The sequence below is a fragment of the Mustelus asterias genome, chromosome 5 (assembly GCF_964213995.1).
Source record: "Mustelus asterias chromosome 5, sMusAst1.hap1.1, whole genome shotgun sequence".
NCBI lineage: Eukaryota > Metazoa > Chordata > Chondrichthyes > Carcharhiniformes > Triakidae > Mustelus > Mustelus asterias.
Window position 1 is genome coordinate 45,693,272 of NC_135805.1, and position 24,588 is coordinate 45,717,859.

The 24,588-nt window shown below is 44.6% G+C and overlaps 1 protein-coding gene across 1 annotated transcript in view; it reads left to right on the forward strand.

Moving 5' to 3' along the window:
- The first annotated feature begins 1,069 nt into the window (after positions 1-1,069).
- The window catches only part of cfap206 (cilia and flagella associated protein 206), a 33,633-nt gene continuing 10,114 nt past the window's right edge, over positions 1,070-24,588 (forward strand). The window contains exons 1-9 of the mRNA XM_078213541.1: positions 1,070-1,177; positions 9,124-9,207; positions 13,535-13,625; positions 14,260-14,448; positions 16,086-16,244; positions 17,858-18,072; positions 19,560-19,679; positions 20,653-20,851; positions 23,689-23,829. Of these exons, the coding sequence (XP_078069667.1) occupies positions 1,070-1,177; positions 9,124-9,207; positions 13,535-13,625; positions 14,260-14,448; positions 16,086-16,244; positions 17,858-18,072; positions 19,560-19,679; positions 20,653-20,851; positions 23,689-23,829 (1,306 nt within the window). The remainder of the gene's footprint in view (positions 1,178-9,123; positions 9,208-13,534; positions 13,626-14,259; positions 14,449-16,085; positions 16,245-17,857; positions 18,073-19,559; positions 19,680-20,652; positions 20,852-23,688; positions 23,830-24,588) is intronic.

Genomic DNA, 24,588 nt, shown 5'->3' on the forward strand with positions numbered 1-24,588 from the left:
TGGGCCGAAGGGCCTGTTTGTGCTGTGGCTTTCTATGTTCTATGTTCTATGTTAAAAAACATCTGCTAAGATCACATAGCCCTCCTGTCTTCTTCCACAGCCAGAAAGGGGCACAGCCGGCATATGTAACGTCTACATTATGTCAGCAACCAAAAGGCGCCCTGGTGACTCCCCCATCTGCAGCTCTTGAAGCTGCGAGCTAGGTTTTCCACATCCTTCATTCAGCCAGCTCTTGGCACACAGCTATGTTCTGAGCTCCAGGCTATCATTTTTTTTGAATTAACTAATTCTGAAAAGTTGCAGGCAGACAGTTCAAAGCACTGTAGGCCAGTTGCCTTTTTTAAAAACTGCCAGTTCGCTAACCATTGTGGACACTTTGCCATTGGCGCTCACTGGAGATCTCTTTAGCTGTGTTAATTTTTAAAAAGTTAAAAGTTACAAGGCCAATGCTTAGAATGGACTTGGTGGACCCAAATCCATGCCTTGCTTGCTCCAAAAACCAAATTCAAATTGAATCCAATTCAAGATCCCCATACGAGACACAAACACGATCCAAGCTGACAAAATCAGGCGTTTGCACCTTATCTTGGGCTTGATCTGACACTTGATCTTAGCCAAAGGTGTTAATCCCTTAGTGCACCATTCGTTACACAGCACCAGGGGAAGGGGAAAGCGAAAGGGGATAAGGATAGGGATAGAGATAGGGGAAGGGATAGGAATGGGGGAAGGGAGAGGGATAGGGGGTAGGAGAAGGCACCATATTTAAATGGCATCCCTCATTGGTGAGTTGCGGTGACGTTCTGCATTAAGAACGTCGGGAGAATTGACGCGGTCCAATCAGGGTGGTCAGTCGGTGTATGTCCCCATGGTAACGGAATAGTTGCATTAAACAACAGCAGGAGTTACCGGGCCGAGAGTTGGAAACATTGTGAATTCAGGGAGTTCATTAGCCAGGGTCTGTTTATAAAGCAGGTAGTGAAAAGTTTGATTAAGCAGACTGGTATCAACAATTAATGTGTGTCCTCCATTACCTTAAACTTCTCTTGTGCTTTTGTTTGAAAGCTGCAGGATGGCTTATAGCCAGGCTGAATGTGTGATAAAGAATATCATTCGGGAAATAGCCCAGGAGTGCGCTGATAGGGGACACTCCATCTCTGAGACACTTGTAGCATTCATGGTGAGTGCAGTGAGATCGGTTGATTCATTCGGGTGTGTTTTTTTGGACATATTTTGATTTAGCCTTCATTGTAACAAGGTTTGTATATTGTTTGCGACAACAGCAATGAAAGTGAAGGCAGCCAGCAGCCCTCCAGGCTGTCTGCGTATAGCTTTTTAGCATTAGTCCAATTTAAAAAAAACTTAGCTCTGGAGCTCCCAACACAGTTTTGTGCCAGCAGCTGGCTCATAATGCAAGGTTGTTTGGGATAAGAATAAATAAAACTTACTTATCCAAAGAGAATATAATCCTTCTGTTTGCATACCTGGCGCAGCGTCACGCTGTAGCAGTGCAGTCAGCGGCTGCTAAAGCCTGGCATTGCATTGGGAGTGGGTGCTCCCATTCCCGGCAAAGCTCACAATCTGCCTCAGTGTGACCGCTGAGGGAAAAGGAGGCTAACAGCTTCGGTGCATGTAGTGCTCCTTGGGCACCCTCACCAACGATCCGTTGATTTAGAACAAGCATTAAAGAGCAGATAAAACATCTGCTAAGATCACATAGCCCTCCTGCCCTCTACCACAGCCAGAAAAGGGCACAGCTGGCAATGTCTCGCCATGTAATCCTGCTGTATGAGGAGGAACACCCAGGGCTGGGTGAATTATGTACGTTGTCCTATGTGCAGAATGACTACTGCCCTAAACTTTTATTGATATAAAATGATATCAGAGGTCACGGGAGTATGACAATTAGCCACAATGCACCAAAGTGTTTGTCAAAGGCTGTGTTTGCTGCCAGTGTCCTGCATGTTCTGTTGCTCCCCCTACATCACAGCGAGCAATGGAGCTGGCTGCGGCCAGGAGCAAAAGTAGTGCCACAGATGTGTTTTCTCCCCTTGATCCGAGTTGTTTTATTGGACACATCCGTTACTTTCACCCTACATCTTAACTTTGTATTAAGGCAACATTCACATTCATCATTCCCTATCCATGTCAATTCATTTTTTTATAGGCACGTAAGTAAACGGTAATGCTTTGCTCAGGGACTGCATCCCCAAAAACGCATATATATATATATATGTATCTCGGAAGCATAAAAATCAATGTACACAATCATTCTATATATTTATAGTTCACAGAGATTTATTATTTTCAATGTGCGCTACAACATAAACACATTACTATATCTGTTTGATACTGCAAACCACACATACCGAAAAGGTCGTGGAAGCTGAGTCTTTGAATATTTTAAGGCAGAGATGGTTAGATTCTTGGTAAGCAAGGGGGTGAAAGGTTGCTGGGGGTTGATGGGATGCAGATTTACACTTGGTCTTGTTGAGTAGTGGAGCAGGCTTGAGGAGTCAAATAGCCTAATCCTGCTGTTTGTTTGTACCTATGTTTTAAGTGTAACTGCATATCTTGGACTGTCTCGCCTGGTCTGCTCTGCCATACATAGGTTCTAGTTGACGTTTCACAACTGTATTTCAGCACATGAATATCGGTTTCTTTAACCTCAGTTTATCATCTTTCAGTAGACTTGCTCTCATTGAGGAGTCTTTCACGCCTAAGACTAATCTATCTCTAATCGGAGAATCTGTTAGCTGTCTCTCTGTCTTCCATCCCCCCTCTCATTCTCTTCTCTGCCCCCTCACCTTCTCTTCTGCCCCATCTCCTTTTTCCATACCCTCTGTCACGTTCTCTCCCTCCCACCCTCTTCTGCCCCCCCCCTTTTCTTTTTCTGCCAAGTCTCTCCCTCTTCTGCCATCTGTCTCCCTCTTACAGGTTTCTCTCTCTCTCTTTCTTGCACCCCTTCTTTCAATCTTACACCCCCTCTCCCATCTCAGCTTCTCTCGCCCTTTCTCGCTTCTGCCCCCTCTCTTCCACCTCTTGCCCTTTTCCTTTTCTATCTTCCTCTCTCCCTCTTTCCGTCCTCTCTTCTTTCCCCCCCTCCTTTCAATTACTCTTGTGTCCCCTACTCTTCTTCCCCCTATCTCTCACCCCCCCCCCCTTCTATCTTTTCATTCTCCTCTACACATGATAGCCCAAGAAGAGTCACATTTTCTCTGCCTAAAAATATATCGGGAGTGCTGTGTGAGAATTCCAATCCTATCAATCTATGGTACGTTACATTAGCTCGCACTTGTACAGTGCTTCCTGTACATCTTAAAGTGAAATGTAGAGGACAAATAAACAATGGGATAGAATTGAATGGAATTGATTTGTTTTATTATTATCACATGTATTGGGATACAAGTGAAAAGTATTGATTCTTGCGCGCTATACAGACAAAACATACTGTTTGTAGAGTATATGAAGAGGAGGAAACGAGAGGGTGCAGAATATTGTGTTGCAGTTACCAATAGGATGAGGAGAAAAATCAGCTTAATATGTGATTGGACTATTCAAAAGTCTGATGGCAGCAGGGAAGGAGCTTTTCTTGAGGTTGGTACCTGCTTTCAAACTTTTGTATCTTTTTCCCGATGGAAGAAGGTGGAAGAGAGTATGTCCGGGGTGCGTGAGTGAGGTCCTTGATTATAATGGCTGCATTTCCGAGGCAGCGGGAAAGATTGAATTGTCCCATCTTTATGTTGTATTTCGCAACACCTCTAGCTGCGCCTTGGCCCCCATCATTTGTCTGAGGGCTTGGCTTGTTGCACGGGTGTGTGGTGGGGAAGGGTGGGGTTTAAAATGTAGGATAATTCGTACTGGTGACTGAAAGGCTGAGTAATTGCCCAGACTAGCCTGAAGGGAAGTGTGGGCAAAACTGTTTGAAGTTGAAGAGTGATGCTGGAGGCCCCTGTGCGGGAAAGGATCAGACAGACTTGATGGAGGAGGATTGACTCCAGTTCACAGGGAAGATGAAGTGTCCCCTTTGTAAACTGTGTACATGTCACTTGTTTGATGTGTGTTTGCATTATTGAGTATATCTGACGTGGCAGATGTTTCTTGGAGTGAATCAGAAGACTTCAGTACCTTAGAAACTTTGTGCGATTTTAATTTTTGTTGCCATAACAATAGCCGGCCCTGTTCTGGATGTCTGCCAGTCATCTGGCAGCAGATGGTGCAACTCTTGTCAGCTTGCACATGGTGACTGGTCCATTCTCACATATTAATATATGCTTGGAGAGGCCTATTAACCATAGAACCATTCAAAAGTTACAGCACAGAAGGAGGCCATTCGGCCCATCGTGTCCATGCCAGGCCAAGGACACCCAGATGCCTTTTCTAATCCCACCTTCTTGCACCCGGCCCATAGCCCTGGAGCTTATAGCACTTAAAGTGCTGATCCAGGTACTTTTTAAAAGAGTTTAGGGTCTCTGCCTCCGCCACCAACTCAGGCAGCGAATTCCAGACACCCACTACCCTTTGTGGACCTCACATCAGTCAGAAGTTTGCAGCATTGCTTCAGCTCAGCTATTTTGAACCACTCCCTTGAGTGCCTTGTCCGAGTCTTTACATCCCTCGTCGATGAATTGCCACGCATTACAGAACGGAATCTGAATGACATCCACTTGATGGTCCCCAGCCGGAAGGCCTACGGCAGAAACAGGGGGTTGATCTTGAGATTCGATACGGCCTCGACCATAGTTTACAACCAAGCAGAATGTCACGCCACTGAAAATGGAGCCAGATAAGGTCAGCTTTTGCTCGAGTTCCGGAGATGTTTATCCATAAAAATATCACCTGACTCATGATGTTGTTAATAGCAAAAATACAACAGTACAAGAGGCAGCACAACAAATCCGACAATATTTACAGCTATGCACGATACCCTACTCGCACAACCCGGGAAGAGTACTGCTTGGCGTCTGGCCTTGCCCAATCCTTTGGAGCTCAGTAGACATTGGTTTCAGAAGTAAAGTCCCTAGGCTCCCGTGAGCCTTCTCCTTGTCCTCTTCGACCAGTGTAGTAATCTCCATGAACGACGCGTGACACCTACGACCATTCACTTCTTCACTCCAGGCACTGGTTTTATGATCATTGACTTCCCTCGTTGACCGATCATGGGGTTCGAGGTCCCGGCTCCTGCAGCCTGATAAGCATGATGAACATCCTTTCGATGGTCGAATGTACTTCACCAGCTATCCCCGGAACAGATGGCGTATGCTAAATGTTCTTTTGTGCTTTATTTTTTTGAAAACATGGGTTTTACGGCCCAGGAATGTGTTTGGTTATTCTTGGCCAGTCGTATTCCGACTGTCAGGGTTGTGGTCCTCATCATCCCCTGCGGGACCACCAGTTGGGAACAATTCACTGTAGCTTAGAACGGCAAGATCACCATGGCTACGTAGCTTTTGTCCAGTCACAAGGACGTCTCCCTACTTCAATGATACTACAGTCATTGCTGGCAGTCTCCTGGTAGTAGTGATCATAGGGGAGCACAGTAAACCCGCTATAATTCCTCGGCCTGTCATTTAGATATCATCTCTCGATGCCCACTGAGATGATATCCAGGTGATACCTGCTGGAAGGCATGACTCACTGTTTTATAGAAGTGGGAAAATTCACACAGCTAATAGAACTAGTCTTGGGGAAGGACAATCTTTTTGCACATGAATGAATTTAAGTGTCTAGTCCCAACCGCCTGTTCATAATTGCTCTCTTACTCGGGATAGAGATGCAGTTACGCCTGGTATCACTTCTCGGCCAGTCGCTTTAGCCATCATTACTCCACTCCAAAAGTGATGATATTCCCAGCGGGACCAGCAGGGAGGCGCTAACACAGCTACTGTAACTACCTCTATTTATAGGTGCTTTATGTACTCCTTCTCCTCATGCAACATGCTTGAACTCCACCCGCCACCTCCCCCCGCCCCCCCGCCACCCGCCACCACCCCCCCAAGCAATCCTGCTAAACAGCTTGCAAGGTGTGAATTTAACAACAGCAGCAATCAAGAAATTGGTGACAGGAAATGGAGCAAGTATGCCAAACTGGCAAACCATAGAGCAAAATGCATGGTACAAAGTTCACTAAAATATCATTGAAAATGCAAAATGAACCAAATACTTTTACTGGCCAGGCTCGCAATCAGACTCCAATGTGCTGTTTTTGTCTGAGTGACGAATGTTCTTTCGATGAAGCTTTGCTGGAAATTGTTACGTTTGTCTTTGGTGCACAGGTTTGAAATAATTTAAATATTTTGGTTGATAGAGTCATAAAGTCATGGAGGTTTACAGCATGGAAACAGGCCCTTCGGCCCAACTGGTCCATGCCGCCCAGCTTTTACCACTAAGCTAGTCCTAATTGCCCACATTTGGCCCATATCCCTCTGTACCCATCTTACCCATGTAACTGTCTAAATGCTTTTTAAAAGACAAAATTGTACCCGCCTCTACTACTACCTCTGGCAGTTTGTTCCAGACACTCACCACCCTCTGAGTGAAAGAAATGCCTGTCTGGACCTTTTTGTATCTCTCACCTCTCATCTTAAACCTATGCCCTCTAGTTTTAGACGCCTCTACGTTTGGGAAAGATGTTGCCTATCTACCTTATCCATGCCCCTAATTATTTTGTAGACCTCTAATAGATCACCCCTAAGCCTCCTATTCTCCAGAGAAAAAAGTCCTATCCAGCCTCCCCTTATAACTCAAACCATCAAGTCCCGGTAGCATCCTAGTAAATCTTTTCTGCACTCTTTCTAGATAGGGGTTTTATTTTTTCCCATAATTGGTCTGGGTTTTATCTAACTCCTCCACCTCTGCCAGCACCAGAGAATCCCAGCCGCGAACGAGGATGGAGATTCTCACACACACACTCTCTCTCTCGCTCACACATGCTATGGAGAAGTTCGGTGAATATTGAGGCTGATGTATGAACCACTCCCTCTTCTCCCCCACCCCCTTATTCAGTTGGCACAAAGTGTGACATGCAATAACTTGCATTCACACAGCACTTCCCCGAAGCACTTCCCTGCCAGTAAACATATGAATAGATCTGTGAGTCAGGTCTGGTCCTCACTTTCACTTACCCATGGTGAAGAGAGGATAGAGATGAGCAGTGAGAACACAGCCCAGACTTTCCAGAGGGGGGAGCTGAGATTAATAGTTGGGCTGAGTGTGAGCACATTTGCTGAGATTGGGTTCAGGTTGAAGCCAGGGCCTTCCCATCCCTCTGTCCGTTGGCAAACAAGCTGGAACATTTACTATCTTCAGCAGTTGCAGTTTTGAAACCAAGTACCCAGTGTGTGTATTTGTAGAATAAAGTTACGGGAATGCTCTGGAATTCCGAAGGATAAGGCAAAGCTGTGCGCCGGGAGCATTGAAGTTTGGGCAAAATCTTTCCAAAAAAATTCTAAAGTGTCATAAAAGTCTGAAAATGGGAGTGTTCCACACTGCTCTTTTGGGTGAGTATGGTATTGCAATCTTCTCACAGTGTCAGGTTTTTTCATAATTGGAAGATTTGCTCTGGCAAGTTGTGGGGGGCAGAGCCTAAGACACTGGAGAAAGCGACTGTAGAGCGCTCGGGCACCATTGAGTAGGGTGCCCAATCTCCCAGTGAATTGGGAGACCACCTCTACCCCCCCCCCCCCCCCCCGCCCCTGCTCATCAGACACCACCCCACCCCACCTCATCATCTTGCATCTTACAGTGTCACCACACCCCCACCTTCAACAACATGGGTCACCGGCTTCGGGGCATCAGAATCCTCCCGACAAGTCTGCTGGCAGACCCCTCCAATATGCCTCCCCCCCCCCATCAAGACTCTGCGGCCCTCCCCCTCCACCCCTCCTTGCATAGTCCCCCATCTACCCCCCCCCCCCACACCCACATGCAGAGCTCCCCTCCGCATATCACCCCAAGCAAAGTTCTCCCCAGCATTTGCATACCTCCCCCCTGCATAAGCCTCCCATCATCATGCATACCCTCCCTCATTGCCCCATCCATACTCAGGCCCCACCCCCATTCAGGCCCCACCCCCTTGGCACTGCCCCTGGCACAGTTATGGTGCTCAACCAGGCACTGCCAGGGTGCCAGGTGGGCACTGCCAGGCTGACATTAATAGGCACTGTCTGGCTATGCTCCCAACCACCGATGGCCTGCAATTCCCCTGGCGTGGCCATGGAACCTGGTCCCTACTATTGCAGTGCAGTAGTAATTCTCGCTGGTGTGACATCTCACCGATGAGGCTAGAAGGAACCGTGAGGCCAGAAGCAGCTGTGCCAAATGTGCTAATGCCATTCAAATGAAGGCGTTATTATGCAAATAGGATTCAAGCCCTTTCTAGGCGCCAAGCCATTTTCACGGGGAAGATGCCAAACCGGTTTGCACCTGGCGTGAATCGGATTTTTGTCCTCACACACAATCTTCCTGGCTCGCCATGCCGACCAACCGGCACGGCGAGCTGGTAAGATCGCGCCCAAACATTTAGGTTAGCTGCAATGGCCATGCTAAATTCTCCCTCAGTGTACCCAAACAGGTGCTGGAGTGTGGTGACTAGGGGATTTTCACAGTAACTTCATTGCAGTGTTAATGTAAGCCTACTTGTGACACTAATAAATAAACCAAACTAAACTAAATTAAACCTTGATAATGGCATTTTCCACAGGTGTTTGATGCGTGATTAATTCACTTGGGAGGCTAGGACGTACCCGGGAATAAAGGCTTTTATTCACAACAAGAATAGAGCATACTGCTTAACAATACTATCCCAGACTAAGGGCTACTAGGAAGTAGCAGTGACCTTTATACTCCTGTAAGAAGGCGGAGCCAAACGGAGTGTACCACAGAACAATGCTAACAGGTGGAACACCCCAACCCTAACCCCAACAGTAACAAGAGTAACATATGTACAAGTACCCATAGAGGTAACCATCTATGGTTCACCACAGTGTTTTTTCAGAATTCTGACTTATATTGTTTTATAAAACATCCTCTGATTCTTTAGAAGCTAAGATACAGGAACGCCTTATATGTAAATAAGATGCAGAATGGAAAATGCCTTAAAGTTATACAATTTTTTTTTCCAAACAGGTTAAAGCTGTTGTTCTGGATCCAAGATATGAGTTCAATGTGGACAGAACCCTCACAAAGACTGATGTTCGCAAGCTCATCATGGTAACTATTGACATGTGAACGTTGCCTGTCTGAAGACTAAACAAGGATCCCTATTTTGTCCACTTTGGTTTTATTTTTCTTCTCCTCCCATCCCACTGAATGCAGTAACTCATGCTGTGTTACATTCCCGTCTCCTTCACACATCATTCAAATGTCACAATTTTGCATGTGAATTTAAGCAGTGACCGGAGGTGATCTGTTCAATTGAAGGAGATATCACTGCTGATCCCAACTATATTGTGCTTTCCCATTGTTGACATGCATTCCAGGTCCAGCAGAGGTCACTAGATAGTCACTAATAAGTGGGACCACAATAAGGCCAATTTTAGGCATCTCAACTATTGCCTGTATTAAGTTCAATTAACAGAACGCACACTTGGAATGGAACTGGCTTGGTGTATACTGTGCAGTATAGCGCAACAAAAAGATTATACCAACCAAGCCAGTGGGAGAGGAGAAAGTATTCTAAACATATGAATCTTTTAAAAAAGGAGGGGGAGGAATTATGGTTGAGAAATGTAATTGCTGTAACCTTTTTTCGAAATTGTGAAAAATATAAAGGTGTCCCATGAGTTATAAGTTAACTATGCCACCCGGGGTCATAGATTCACAAGTGCTCTGTGTAGGTCTTTGAAAGGAATACACAGTGAGACTCATTTATGGTGTCTGACTTAACCTGCCAGGCATGAAAAGGGACAGCAAGTTGTGGTCAACTCCAAGTCACTGAAGAGTAAATTCCCACAGCGTATAAAGCAGATTTGGTTATAATTGTCCTTCTAGTTTTTCTGTTTCAGTGTTTAAAATGCCTGGCTCTGCAGACTGCTCCCTGATTGACTATTTATTAAAGTTTATTTATTATTAGTGTCACAAGTAGGCTTATATTAACACTGCAATGAACTTACTGTGAAAATCCCCCAGTCGCCACACTCCGGTGCCTGTTCGGGTACACTGAGGGAGAATTTAGCATGGCCATAGCACCGAACCAGCATGTCTTTCAGAGTGCGGGAGGAAACCGGAGCACCCGGAGGAAACCCACGCAGACACGGGAAGAACGTGCAAACTCCACACAGACAGTGACCCAAGCCGGGATTTGAACCTGGGTCCCTGGCGCCGTGAGGCAGCAGTGCTAACCACTGTGCCACCGTGCCGCCCTAGACCAACAAAAAAGACAGCATTTGTGAAGCAGTCAGGAAGCAGCCTTTTCAAATCCTCCAGATCCATACTACCCTCCTAAGTAGGTCTCCTCTTGCTGACATAGTACAAGAGGTGAGAAATTCAGACCAGAGGGATGACATGTTAATTCCAGTAGGTCACTGAGAAGTCCATTGTGGGTGTGATTGCAAGTATATCCATCACTTAGCCATATTATATGGAAGGATTAATTTAAGGGCACGAGTGAAGGAATATTTAGAGTTGTTACTGCACAATGTGCCCTTGTTTGCAATGGGTATTCATGATGAACGTTGAAGATTACACAAGTCATTGTGATTTGATGGATCAAGGATCATAAAGTGTAGGTTAGCTATGGAATAGGACAAAAAACTAGCCCTTTTAATGGAGTAAGTATAATTAAGTGCAGGAGGACCAATTTCAGTGGGGTGAGAATGGATTTGGTCTGAGTAAATTGTAGTCAAAGAAAAACTAATGAACAGTGGGCTGCCTCTAAAGAGGAGATGATTTGTGAAGTGAATGGTAGGGCAACCAAAGCCAGATGACAAAACTGAAGGAGAGAAAGATGATGCAGAAAAATGTTTATGACAGATATATATAGAAATATACGTAGAAAATAGAAGCAGGAATCGGCCATTCGGCCTCCACCATTCGTTATGATCATGGCTGATCATCAAATTCAATATCCTGATCCTGCTTCCGCCCATATCCCTTGATTCCTTTAGCCCAAGAGCTATATCTAATTTCTTCTTGAAATCACACAACGTTTTGGCCTCAACTACTTTCTGTGGTAGTGAATTCCACACATTCACCACCCTTTGGGTAAAGAAATTTCTCCTCACCTCAGTCCTCAGAGGTTTACCCCTTATCCTCAAACTATGAGCCCTAGTTCTGGACTCCCCCACCATTGGGAACTTTCTTTCTGAATCTACCCTGCCTAATCCTGTTAGAATTCTATAAGATCCTATAAGATCATAAGACCATAAGACATAGGAGCAGAATTAGGCCACTCGGCCCATTGAGTCTGCTCTGCCATTCAATCATGGCTGATATATTTTTCATCCCCATTCTCCTGCCTTTTCCCCATAACCCCTGATCCCCTTATTAATCAAGAACGCATCTATCTCTGTCTTAAAGACACGCAATGACCTGGCCTCCACAGCCTTCTGCAGCAAAGAGTTCCACAGATTCACCACTCTCTGGCTGAAGAAATTCCTCCTCATCTCTGTTTTAAAGGATTGTCCCTTTAGCCTGAGGTTGTGCCCTCTGGTTCTAGTTTTTCCTACTAGTAGAAACATCATCTCCATGTCCACTCTATCCAGGCCTTGCAGTATCCTGTAAGTTTCAATAAGATCCCCCTTCATCCTTCTAAACTCCACGAGTACAGACCCAGAGTCCTCAAGCATTCCTCATATGACAAGCTCTTTATTCCAGGGATCATTCTTGTGAACCTCCTTGGACCCTTTCCAAGACCAGCACATCCTTCCTTAGATATGGGGCCCAAAACTGCTCACAATACTCCAAATGGGGTCTGACCAGAGCCTTATACAGCCTCAGAGGTACATCCCTGCTCTTGTATTCTAGCCCTCTCGACATGAACGCTAACATTGCATTTGCCTTCCTAACTGCCGGCTGAACCTGCATGTTAACTTTAAGAGAATCTTGAACAAGAACTCCCAAGCCCCTTTGCTTTTCTGATTTCCTAAGCATTTCCCCATTTAGAAAATAGTCTATGAGATCCCCTGTCATGCTTCTAAGCTCCAATGAAGATAATCCTAACCTATTTAGTGTCTCCTCATGTGACAGTCCTGCCATCCCAGGAAATATAAAATAAAGGATACAAATCTAAAGGGAGTACAGAAAAAGAGAGGCTTGGGGTATATGCGCGTAAGATGGCAAGGCAAGTTGAGCAAGTGGTTGAAAAGGCGCACAGGATACTGGACTTTTATAAATCGAGGCTTATGGTGGGATTGTGGTGGGATCTTCCAATCCAGCCACTGTCAATGGGGTTTCCCGTTGTTCGCACCCTCTGCCGCTGGGGAACCCACGGCAGGAAAGGCCAGAACAGCCTACCTATGGAGTACAAAAGCAAGGGAGTTATGGCAAACCTTTATTATACACTTGCTTTGGCAACAACTGAAGTATTGACTGGGGTTCTCCCAAAGAAAATCTAAGTGCCCAATGGGTGGGAAAATGAGAGATTTTTCCACCCGTTTTTTGGGCGTACTTAGTTCAATGAATCTCTGGCACCCTGTGCATCGCAGAGTGCCTCAGAGAGATTCACGCTGGAAAGGGGAAGGGCGGGGCCCAATCCCGGCCGAGAGGCTGGCATCAACGTGCTGAGCGGGCCATTGCGCATGTGCCAATCTGTCAGTGGGGAGATCACGCAGGCGGCCTCCCGATCGCCGGCCTCCCGATTGTTTGCCAACCCTCCCCCTCCCAATCGCCAGCCTACCCGACCTCGTCAGGACCACCACCACTGTTCCCCCATCCCCCAGGCCAGCCCCAATCATGCAGCGGGCTGGGAAAATGCTGACCATTGTGTCCAATTCTGGGCACTGCACTTTAGGAAAGATGTGAAGACATTGGAAAGGGTGCAGAAAAGATTTATGGGAATGGTTCCAGGGATGAGGAACTTTGGCTTTGTGGATAGATTGGAGAGGCTGAGGTTGCTTTCATAGGTTGAGAGGAAATTTGATTGAGATGTTCAAGATCTGAGGGGTATAGACAGACTAGATAGGGAGAAACAGTTCCCACTTGGTGGAAAGGTGGAGAAGCAGAGGACACCAATTCAGGGCAAAAGGACCATTAGCGCTGTGAGGAAAAAATGTTTCACGCAGTGTGTGGTTAGAATCTGGAATGCAGTGCTGAAGGGAGTGATGGAGGCAGATTCAGTGTAGCTTTCAAATAGCAATTGGATAGTTATCTGAATGTCCGTATATTAGCTGGTCAAGAAATACACAGTTTCTGCCATCAGGAGGAATAAGTATAACTGACTTTGAGTTCAAAGGGTCAGTTTTCCATTGCATGTTCCTGCCATCTTGGTCGCATGGAGCCCATATCAAAAAGCAGCTGCGATTTGCTGTCCAAATCAATATTTCAGTCTGATCTTTATTTTGGTTGCTTTCTAACAAGACCACCGATGTTTATTTTCTAGACCTGTGTGGACAGATTGCTGGAACCACAACGGCCATCTCTTGACACAATTAAGATGCAAGTTTACTTTGATATGAATTACACAAGTAGAGGTCAGTTTCCCTAATTATCTTTCCGAAGAAATCTGTTTTAAATTAGAATAGATGGCTATCGGTGAACAAGAAGACTATTTTCCCTTGGGCTTTGTAGTGCTTTTCTCTATATGCTGGTGAGCCAGGATTCTCTCCACCTTAGTGAGTGTATACGTTGACCTGCCCATATCACTTGTTTTAAAAATGGTTCCAGCGATGAGGAGCTTCAGTTATGAAGATACATTGGAGAAGTTTGGATTGTTTTCCCTGAAGAAGAGAAGACTGAGGGGAGATTTGACCGAGGTATTCAAGGTCATGAGGACAGAGTAGATAGGGAGAAACTGTGCCCACTTGTGAAAGCATCAAGAACGAGAGAGCACAGATTGAAAATAATTGGCTAAAGAAGCAAAAGCAATATGAGGAAACATTTGTTCACAAAGTGAGTGATTAGGGTCTGGAATGCACTGCCTGAGAGTGAGGTAGAGACAGGTTTAGCTGAAGCATTCAAAAGGGAATTTGACACTTATGTAAGAATGTGCAGAGTTCTGGGGAGAAGGCGGGGGAATGGCATTACCGTTCTCATTGTATGTATGATTTCTATGTATTATGGAACTATGAATTGATATTTTGCTGGTTCCGTTACCTCACCATATAGCGGAATTCCTCGCTGAGCATCGCTGCGTCTTGGAATCTAGACTGGCCCCCGTATGCAGAGAAATCACAGATAGCCGTGCAAGGACACGCGATGAATTGGAATGTCTTTACCGTAAAATTGTCAGCTACATGCTGCTCCACTCGGGCCTTGGCTCTCCGACTGAAATAAGTGTAGTGAGAGAGGCAACTGGTAGGTGATTTTGTTTCTCCTCACACATTCGCATATAACACCCAAAACAAAAACAGTATACTTTCTATTTGTTGGAAGTGAAAAGTGACACTGCACCACGTGTTGAGGGAGGTGACTGGAAGCAATGGTCAAAGTACTACATTCTGAAAGGATTGAGAAAGATAGCCAGGCAGAAAACTTTAAGGAGAGCATCCCAAAGTTTGGATCAAGACAGGTAAAGGCATTAGAAGCAAAGGAAGAGGATGGAAGGGTGCAGGAGAAGCCAGGGTCAAAAGAATGGATTCTGTGAACTGCTGTAGAGGGCTGGAAGAGATTGAAGCGAGAAGGGAAAGTGAGGCCTTTGCAGCACTTAAGGTAAAGCTAAGGATTTTATATCGAAGCACTGAGGGATGTGGAGCCAATGGATGGAAATGATAAAATGGTCATATTTAGTGTAGGATAGGAAGAACTTTAATTATTCATACAGTTGTGGAATTTGGCCAAGATGATGAGGAAAATATTGGAGTACTCAAACCTGGAGGTGATGAAAGACAGTGGAGGGATTTCAACATCGGTGCGGGCGGGTGAGTTAGGATTTGGGACTTGTCTAAGATGGAGGTGAGTAACTTTACATCGGTATGACCCTGTGAGCCTGGAGATGACTGAGATTAGCTTTGGAGCTCAGCTCGAGGCAATGTAGGACACTAAGGTTGCACGCTGCTGGGTTCAGCCCAAGCAAACAATTAAAGATCGGGATGAGCTAAAGTTTGGAGACTTTGATGGGCGTTGAATGGAACGATTTGATGCTGACACCAAATTGGAGCAAGTTCTTGCTTATTCGTGACTGGATGCCTGTTCACATGTCCAATGGCTCTACTCCATGCTGATCCTGAAGTCAAGCAGGAGGTTGGAGGAATAGAGCTGAATGTGGTCAGCATATGTGCATATTTGACTCCATACCTATAGACAATGTGATCGAGGGGTAACATGTAGCTAAGAAAAAGAATCCTGGGTATGGAACCTTAGGGTGCCCACAAAAGCACCAGGTGCAAACAGGAGGGATAACCCTTAATCCAGATACTGTATCCTGACTGAACTGAGGCAGGGAGGAGTGAAGTGCAATGAGATTAATGCCCGAAATCTGACCCACAGATTGAAAAAAACAACAGGGCAATAAATGCATGTTGTGATTCCTGTTTTGTGTTAGGATGTTGTTTGGAAGGATGGGCTGATATTTCTTCGATGGTTTATTTTCCATATAAGATTGGTTACTAAAATTTGTTCTTTACATTTTATTAAATAAAACAAATGTTTTTATGTCTGTACAAATGTACAAGTGGTGAATTCCTCCTGGCCATGTGGTATGAATATAATGTCACATGGTTAGCAGACATATTTAATTCGGGCGCTTTCCATCTTCAACTGTAGGTTGAAAGAACTTTATTTAAAAGTTGCAAATGTAAGTGTAAGTGAGTCAAAGCAATTGCGAGATATTGAACCGATATTTCAATTAAGTTGAAGCTCTGAGCTAGTAGACAAGTCTGGAACTTGACTCACAATCAAGTCTGACATTTCTGAGGCTGACTCAATTCCAAACTTCCAATTTACATTTTTAACCATGACATGATGCCGTTCCCTGTTTGTTTTCTTCATCTTAGCTGCTCTGCAAAGTGTCTTCCCACAGTCAGAACTGGGTACTTTTCTGGCCTTAACGAAAAAGGATAAGGAGCGTCAGTTGAATGAACTAAGTATGATTGTCACAGGCATTCGACTATTCAACAAGAACTGTAAGAAGGGTGGCGAGGGCGTGGACGACTGTAAGTAATCTAGAAAAGATTTTAAAACACCTCGTGGCCGCTTATTTAGATTTCTAGATTTGACTTTAAGTGAACAGATATTCCATTAAATTACACATTTTGAATATTAATGGATAAATGCTTCATACAATTTCTGTGTGAAATTCCTTTATGTGTGACTGTAACGTAGCACAAAGGAAGATGGTTGTGTTTGTTGGAAACCAATCACCTTGGTCCCAGGACATCAGTGCCAGAGTTCCTCAGGGTAATGTCCCAGGCCCAACCCAGGTGGCATAGTGGTTAGCACTGCTGCCTCACAGCACCAGGGACCCAGGTTCAGTTCCAGCCTTGGGTGACTGCCTGTGTGGAGTTTGCACATTCTCCCCGTGTCTGCGTGGGTTTCCTCCGGGTGCTCTGGTTTCCTCCCACAATCCAAAAATGTGCAAGTTAGGTGGGTTGGCCACGCTAAATTGCCCCTTAGTATCCCAAGATGTGCAGGTTAGATGGATTAGCCATGGTAAATGTGTGAGGTTAAAGGGATAGGGCAGGGGTGGGTAAGATGCTCTGTCAGAGAGTACATACTTGATGGGCCGAATGGCCTCTTCTGCACTGTAGGGATTCTTTGATTCTATCAGTTTCCTTCTATCAGAAGGTCAGAAGTGGAGATAGTGATGATTGCACAATGGTCAGCACCATTCACAACTCTTCAGATACTCACAGTCACTTGATAAGACATAACTTGAACATTGCTGAAAAGAGAGACGTGTTGTCAAAGCTTTTCATCTTGAACTCATCAGGACAAACACAAGAATGCCAAATTTCAAATGAATCCATCAATTTTTACTACAAGAGAAAGGGGTGCTGATTGAATCTGGAGCTTGGGGAGCCTTTTATTCCCCATTGCTTTCTCCGTGGCAATGCCTCAGTCAATCAGAGTCAACCAATCAACGCCCTTTCTCCTGTAATATAAATTATTCCGATCTTTTGAAATCTGGTGTTGTGGCATTCACCCTGATGAGTGCAAGATGAAAATCTTTGGCAACACGTCTCTCTTTTCAACAATCTTCAGATACTGCAACTGGTTGTGTCCATTCATAGCAAGACTTGCACAATGTTTAGACTTGGGTTGATAATTGGCAAATAACATTCACAGCACACAAGTGCCAATCAGTGACCATCACCAACAAGATAGAGCTAAACCATCTCCCCATGAAGTTTCAAAGGCATTACCATTGCAAATCACCCACTACCAACATCCGGGGGGTTACCATTGACCAGAAACTGAACTGGACCAGCCATATACACACTGTGGCTCCTAGAACAGGTCAGATTCTGTGGATTTTGTGGCAAGTAACTCATCACTCATTAGCTGTCTCCCCAAAACCTGTCCACCACCACACAGGACTGGATGTGGCCAGACTGCAGAGTTTTGATCTAATCCCTGGGTTGCTGTAAAATCTATTGGTTCAACCTATTGAGTGTAATTCACTAAGACTTTTGCATTTGTTTTTTAACTTAATCTTTGTGTATTTGGTTAGCCTGCAACTTACTTCCCAGTTGTTACTGTATTTTAAACATTTCCTATGGCTATCAGACATTGCTTCTGTGTAATTGAAATACATTTTGAAACGCAGTGCCTGCCATTCTAAACGAAGCTGTGCCAGCAACCAAACAAAATGTTGAGTCTGAGCTACAAGCCACTCAGCAACTAATCTACCACTACACAGCTATCATTGAGAGGCTGGAGAGGAGTCGCGAAGAATGCTATGAGGAAGATGGCTTGCATGATAAACTGAAGGAGGCTTTATACAATGTGAGGCAGCATGAGGTCTTTCTGCGCATTATTGTGGTAAGAAAATATCTTTATTATACATCATTACTATTGTAATTAAAGACATGTGCTTTCATTTTTTTCAGTGATATAAATGGAAAGCCAGTACAAAGTTTCATTTTCAGTCTCTCTTTCTTTGCCTTTCTCTCTGCCTCCCTTTCTCTGCTGTATCTTTTGGAAAAACAATTCTGGGTCTAGGCTGTAGTCAGCTGGTCTCCTATCCGTGGCTGGAAGTCGCCTGCTGTTGCAGCCCATTTCTTGGCTGACATTTACCAGTGGGCATAGAGGGGACAATTCCTTCCTCCACCTCTCCATCTCAAAGGGGCTGTGTTTGTGTGAGGTGTGTTCCTGGGGCTATTGCACGGACTGTGTTCATTCCATGCTTCAACCGTTTCCTCGCCAGAACTCTTTTGAAAGCTCTTCTTCCCTCCACCCCCATGTGCCTTCTTCAGCCTCCAACCAGAGTTAAAGATCTGGCTGCAGTCTTTTCTTGAACCTGGGGAAGACCTTGTTAGGAGTGTGGGGTGCAACTGAAATGGTAGTCTAATATGATGGCTTTGTGAGGGGTGGAACTAGATTAGGAGATTGAAGGAGGATAAAATGCCACAATCATTGGGGTAGCGAGCATGGTGTAATTTGGTGATAAGGGTCACACCATCATTTGGGCACAGAAAATGGTGGAGCATCCCTACTGATTACATTTTCCACTATTTTGAGAATCTCGGCTGCACTCAGAGACAACTGTGCAGGTTTGGTCCGCTGCTTTATGTACGTCTGATCTTCAGTGAGTATGGCAAAAATGTTGCCAATTCCTCAAAATTGATGCTTCCTTTCACTTGAAACACTTCCTCCCCTCTCTTTTTTAGGGTGCTGTTGCTTGCCCTTCAATACCAGCTGCCATGCTGGATTTTCCACTGTCTACAGGGTCACATTTTGCACTATCAACTTTCTGAATCAATGTAAACAATGCTGAGCTATGAATGTGGCTATCCTCGCCTTTTTTTTCATTTATTCATGGAATGTGGACCTCACTAACTGGGCTAGCAATTATTGTCCATCTCTAACTGCCCTTGAGCCGAGTGGCATGCTAGGCCATGTCAGAGGGCATTTAAGAGTCAACCACATTGCTGTGGATCTGAAGTCACATGTAGGCTGCACCAGGTAAGGACGGCAGATTTCCTTCCCCAATGGACATTTGTGAACCAGATGGGATTTTACGACAATTGACAATGGTTTGATGCTATCATTAGACATTTGTTTATAAATTCCACATTTTTATTGAACTCAAATTTTGCAATTTACCAATGTGGTGGGATTTGAACCCAGGTCCCCGGAACATTATGCGGGGTCTGAAGATTATTAATCCAGTGATAATTCCACTACACTATTGCCTCCCCCCCATCACTACAACTTGCTGTTGGTTCAGTGCACATGTAAAAGTACAATTGCTTAGCGACTGGTGACAGGTCTGTATTAACTTGATGTGGTGCTGGTTTCCTCCACAGACTGAAATAGTCACATGCGCTAAACAGGTAGAAATGTTGCAGCTTCAACTAAATAAACGGATGTTGGATCTGAATGATGTAGTAAAGTCAAAGGCAGCAGTACCCACCGCACAAGTCTATGTAAGTTGGGCTTTATAATGTTTGTTCCTTCCATTTAAATCTTGTGGAGCTCTGGTAAAAATGCACCTTCATTTTGCATTGTTCTGTGTTCCATTTAAAACAAAGAATCACATAAGAATGAGAAAAAAGTTTGATTAATTGCTCTTCTTTCTCACTCTTGGTCGTGTAGAATGGTGACAGGTGTAGGAGAACATTAATATCCAGAATGTTTACAATGGTAGATCTGGGTAAAAGCGGGATTATTACTTCATTAAAAATTTTAACAGTCAACTATTCACAACTCTGTCGAATTGGAAAATATCAAGAAAAATTGCATGCAAAAAAAAGTCAGAGAAGAGGGAATCTGGATAATTTGCACCAAAAAAAGCTTTAGTTAGAAACATTCCGCGTAAAAACACTCTCCTGAAAAGCTCACTGACTTTGGTATCAGGGTCAAGAGCCACAATTGATTTTTAATTTCTGGTTCCATCTAGCCCAATGGCATTCTGCTTCACAAACCTACTTAAAACAAACAGGGTAATACCTCCACTTAAAATAGTGAGAAGGAGATTATCAGATAACAGGTGAGGTTTTTGTCCTTAATATTAACAACTATAGGGAGGGACCTTCCGGCCCTTCCCACTGACAGGATCTTCCAGTCCCGTTGAAGGCAACGCCCCCCCCCCCTCCCCCCCCCCTTGGCAGGTTCCCTGGCGGTGGGATGGGCGAGCTATGCAAAACGCCATAGACATCATTGGGACTGGAAGTTGCCACCAGCGGCCAATAGTGAGCCCGTGGCTGGAAATACACCCAATGATTTCTACGTTTTAGAGGCTTCCAAATCTGTACGAGGAGTGAATTTACCTATTCAACAATTGGGAAGGTGATGGTGTGGCGGGGTTTAAGTATTTTTTTCATGTTCGTTGTACATTATATGGTGAATTCTTCACTCTACATTGAAGCTAATGTAGATGTCTTTTAACCTATTTTACAGCCTCATTTTATTGCTCTCTCCAACCTGTGGACCTCTTTCCAGGATGAGATGGTGCTGCTCAGCGTCTTCAGCAACTTAGTCAACAACTTAGATCCATATTTGGGATCTCACTCACAGCTCTTTCCAGATGGCATCATTGGGCCCTTACTGGAGGGAGTGGTTGTGAAAACAGATGAGCAGAGGCTAAGTGAAGTATCAGGTATGACGGACAGAGAAAGAAATGTTGTCGCTCTGGTGAGTTTTGCAGAGTTAAAATGACCCTCTCATTGCCTTCTGTAGCTATGGCATCCTGAAGGTAGCATACCTAAGGTTAAATGCAATTGATTTTGCTTTGGTATTATTAGTAAATTTGCCCTTGTCACATTATCTACTCCACCATCATCAACAACTTAGTGGATGTCTAAAAAGCATTGGGTTCTTGTTTCTAGGAAGAGTAAAATGCTGTCACAAATGTTGAGAGAAAGAATCAATAGCTGTAGATCCACCCCTTGCCTTCATGCAACATTGAGACTTGGACCTGGACAGGAAAATATCCCAACCCAGGCTGAAAGGATGAGGATAAGGGTTAGGGCTTGGACAGTGAGCAAAGCAAAGCTGAACAAAGGTGTGGTCAGAGGAAGACTTAAGGCTATGTTTTTTATCAGGCTATAAAGTTAATTTTTATTTGAATGTAAATGTTGTGCAAGTGCACAATACGAGTCGGGAGCCTCCCTAGCCAGCGGCATTTATCAGGACATCAGGGATTTGATTTGATCTGATTTGATTTATTATTGTCACATGTATTAACATACAGTGAAAAGTATTGTTTCTTGCACGCAAAGACAAAACATACCGTTCATAGAAGAGGAAACGAGAGAGTGCAGAACGTAGCGTTACAGCCATAGCTAGGGTGTGGAGAAAGATCAACTTAATGCAAGGTAAGTCCATTCAAAAGTCTGACAGCAACAGGGAAGAAGCTGTTCTTGAGTCGGTTGGTACGTGACCTCAGACTTTTGTATCTTTTTCCCGAAGGAAGAAGGTGGAAGAGAGAATGTCCAGGGTGCATGGGATCCTTAGTTATGCTGGCTGCTTTGCTGAGGCAGCGGGAAGTGTAGACAGAGTTAATGGATGGGAGGCTGGTTTGCGTGATGGATTGGGCTACATTCACGACCTTTTGTAATTTCTTGCGGTCTTGGGCAGAGCAGAAGCCATACCAAGCTGTGATACAACCAGAAAGATAATGGATAAATGCTGGGGAGCATGTTCACAATTTTCAGCCATGCTGCCCACTGGGTTTGCAATTTTGTAAAATTGTTCCTAAGAACTTAATATATAGAATTATGTAGAGATGGCATTAAATACAGAACTTGTGGTCATCTTCTATAATCTACCTGATGATGTAAGGCACTTTCATCATTGGCATAAAAATTATTCTTTCCTCTCAAGCTCTGAGCTCCAGTCTGTGCTGAGTCAATTGATCAGGGCGCTGCAAGATGGATGCTGCTGTGAGCTTGATCCTTCCCATTTCTCATTGCTAACCATTGGCATTTTCTAGAAAATATTTATGTGTGAATATCGGCGAGGTTAACTTCAGGTTTTATTGTGAAAATCCCACCAGTCAGGCTGCCAACTCCCACTCTCTGGCTTCATGTATGAAGAAAGGTCATTTAGGTGCCAGAAAACTCCAGCTATGATCGGAACCCTACCTCCATGGTTAGTGGGCAGAATTGCTGTGGAAATAAAAAGCCGCTAAAAGCTTAGTTTCCTTCACTTCTTCATCTCGCCCTCAGGCCTAGAGATGGCTGTGCCTCCAGTCTTAGCCACATGAATGCTTGTGCTTCCTCTTTCAGGCCTGGGGAGATCTCTGCCGTTTCAGGCTCCAGTATTTGTCACTTAGTGTTCTCCGAGGCTGAGAAACTAAACCAGTATCACTCCCACTTCAGTCTGCGGCTTGTAGCCCTCGCCGGCACCCACTCATGATCTCAGCAAGTCATGCCTGGTCCAGCTGGCACTACTCCCATAATATTGGCAGATGTGGATATTAGTCTGATGTCAACACAACTGAAGCAGAAACTGAAGAACGATGCACAGCTGTTGTATTCCCCGCCCAACTGCTCCACCCCTCAGCCCATGTCCCAGACTACTTATGAGCCTTTACTTTCTCAGGAGGCTAAGTAAATTTGGCATTGTTTCTATGACTCTCACCAATTTTTACAGATGCACCATAGAAAGCATCCGTTCTGGATGTATCACAGCTTGGGTGTGGCTCCTGCTCTGATCAAGACCGCAAGAAACAAAAATAGCTGTGAACGTAGCCCAGTCCATCGTGCAAACCAGCCTCCCATCCATTGCATCTGTCTACACTTTCCACTGCCTTGGAAAAGCAACCAGCATAATCAAGGGCCCCACACATCCTGGACATACTCTCTTCCACCTTCTTCCGTCGGGAAAAGGTCTGAGGTCATGTACCAACCGACTCAAGAACAGCTTCTTCCCTGCTGCCAACAGACTTTTGAATGGACCTATCTTATATTAAGCTGATCTTTCTATACACCTTGGCTATGACTGTAACACCACATTCTGCACCCTCTCCTTTCCTTCTCCCCTATGTACTGAACGGTATGCTCTGTCTGTATAGCGCGCAAGAAACAATAATTTTCACTGTATACCAATACATGTGACAATAATAAATCAAAAAATCAAATCAAAAGGGGAAGTCTATTGAAGTTAGATTTTGGGAGCATTAGATTACAAAGGCACTTTGCATAAAAGAAAATTGTACAGGGCGAACCGCGTGCACATAAGGCAGTCTTCCTGATTTCCTGTCCATTAATGAATGGGAAACTGAGTGGGTTGCCTTATAGATGTACAATCTTTTCTGCCTGACTTTCCTTTATGCTTTGTGCTCAGGCAAGCCTCTGTCTCAGAGCAAGAATAGAAACATCAGTCCTGTTATCTGTTAATGTGAATAAGGCGATTGTGTAACACTGTGTGTTCAATGGTGAAGGATTACAACGAGTAGCACCAAATGTTCCCCCTATTGTTTCTCTTGCTCAGAGGAAAGAATTAATCCATCTGACTTCAAGAATCGGGACTGGATCTTTCCAGAAGACATATTAACGTACCATCAACCGACTATACAGTATCGAGGATTTTGTGCTTACGCATTTGGTGCAAGATATGGTCTCCTCCTGAGAGGTATACAGGATATACAAGGCCTCTTTCTAGTTGCAACAAATTGCTAAATTTGAAAAGTCTTCTGCTTGGTCCGCACTCACACTATCATGTCTGACAAGGAAAGCAGGCAGCCAGTGCTCATTCTGCCAGGTTTTTATGAAGTGAATGTTAGGTGATGCACAATAACTGATTATTAGTAGCTCTCCACCTATGGTAGTAGTAACCCCAACAATTTGCATTTATATGGCATCTTTAACATAGTAAACCATCCCGGGGCTCATCACAGGAGCATTATCAGACAAGATTTAACTTCAAGGGCAGGTGACCGAAAGCATGGTGAACAGGTAACTTTGTAATGTGTTTTATAGGAGAAAAAAGAGATTGGAGAGGTTTCGGGAAAGAATTCCACAATTAAAGGCATTGGCAGCTTGAAGGCATGACTGCCAATGATAAGGTGATGGAAAATAACTCTATGTTGCCTGGTTTAAACCTGAACTTTAGATGGTACTGTCCCATATGAACCATAGAATCCCTGCAGTGCAGAAGGAGGCCATTCGGCCAATTGAGTCTGCACCAACTCTCTGAAAAAGCATCTTACCTAGGCCCACACTCCTGCCCTATCCCCGCAACCCCGTGCATTTACTATGGCTAATCCACCTAACCTACACATCTTTGGAATGTTGGAGGAAACCGGAGCACCCGGAGGAAACCCATGCAGATACGGGAAGAACGTGCAAACTCCACACAGTCATCCAATTCCAGAATCAAACCCAGGTCCCA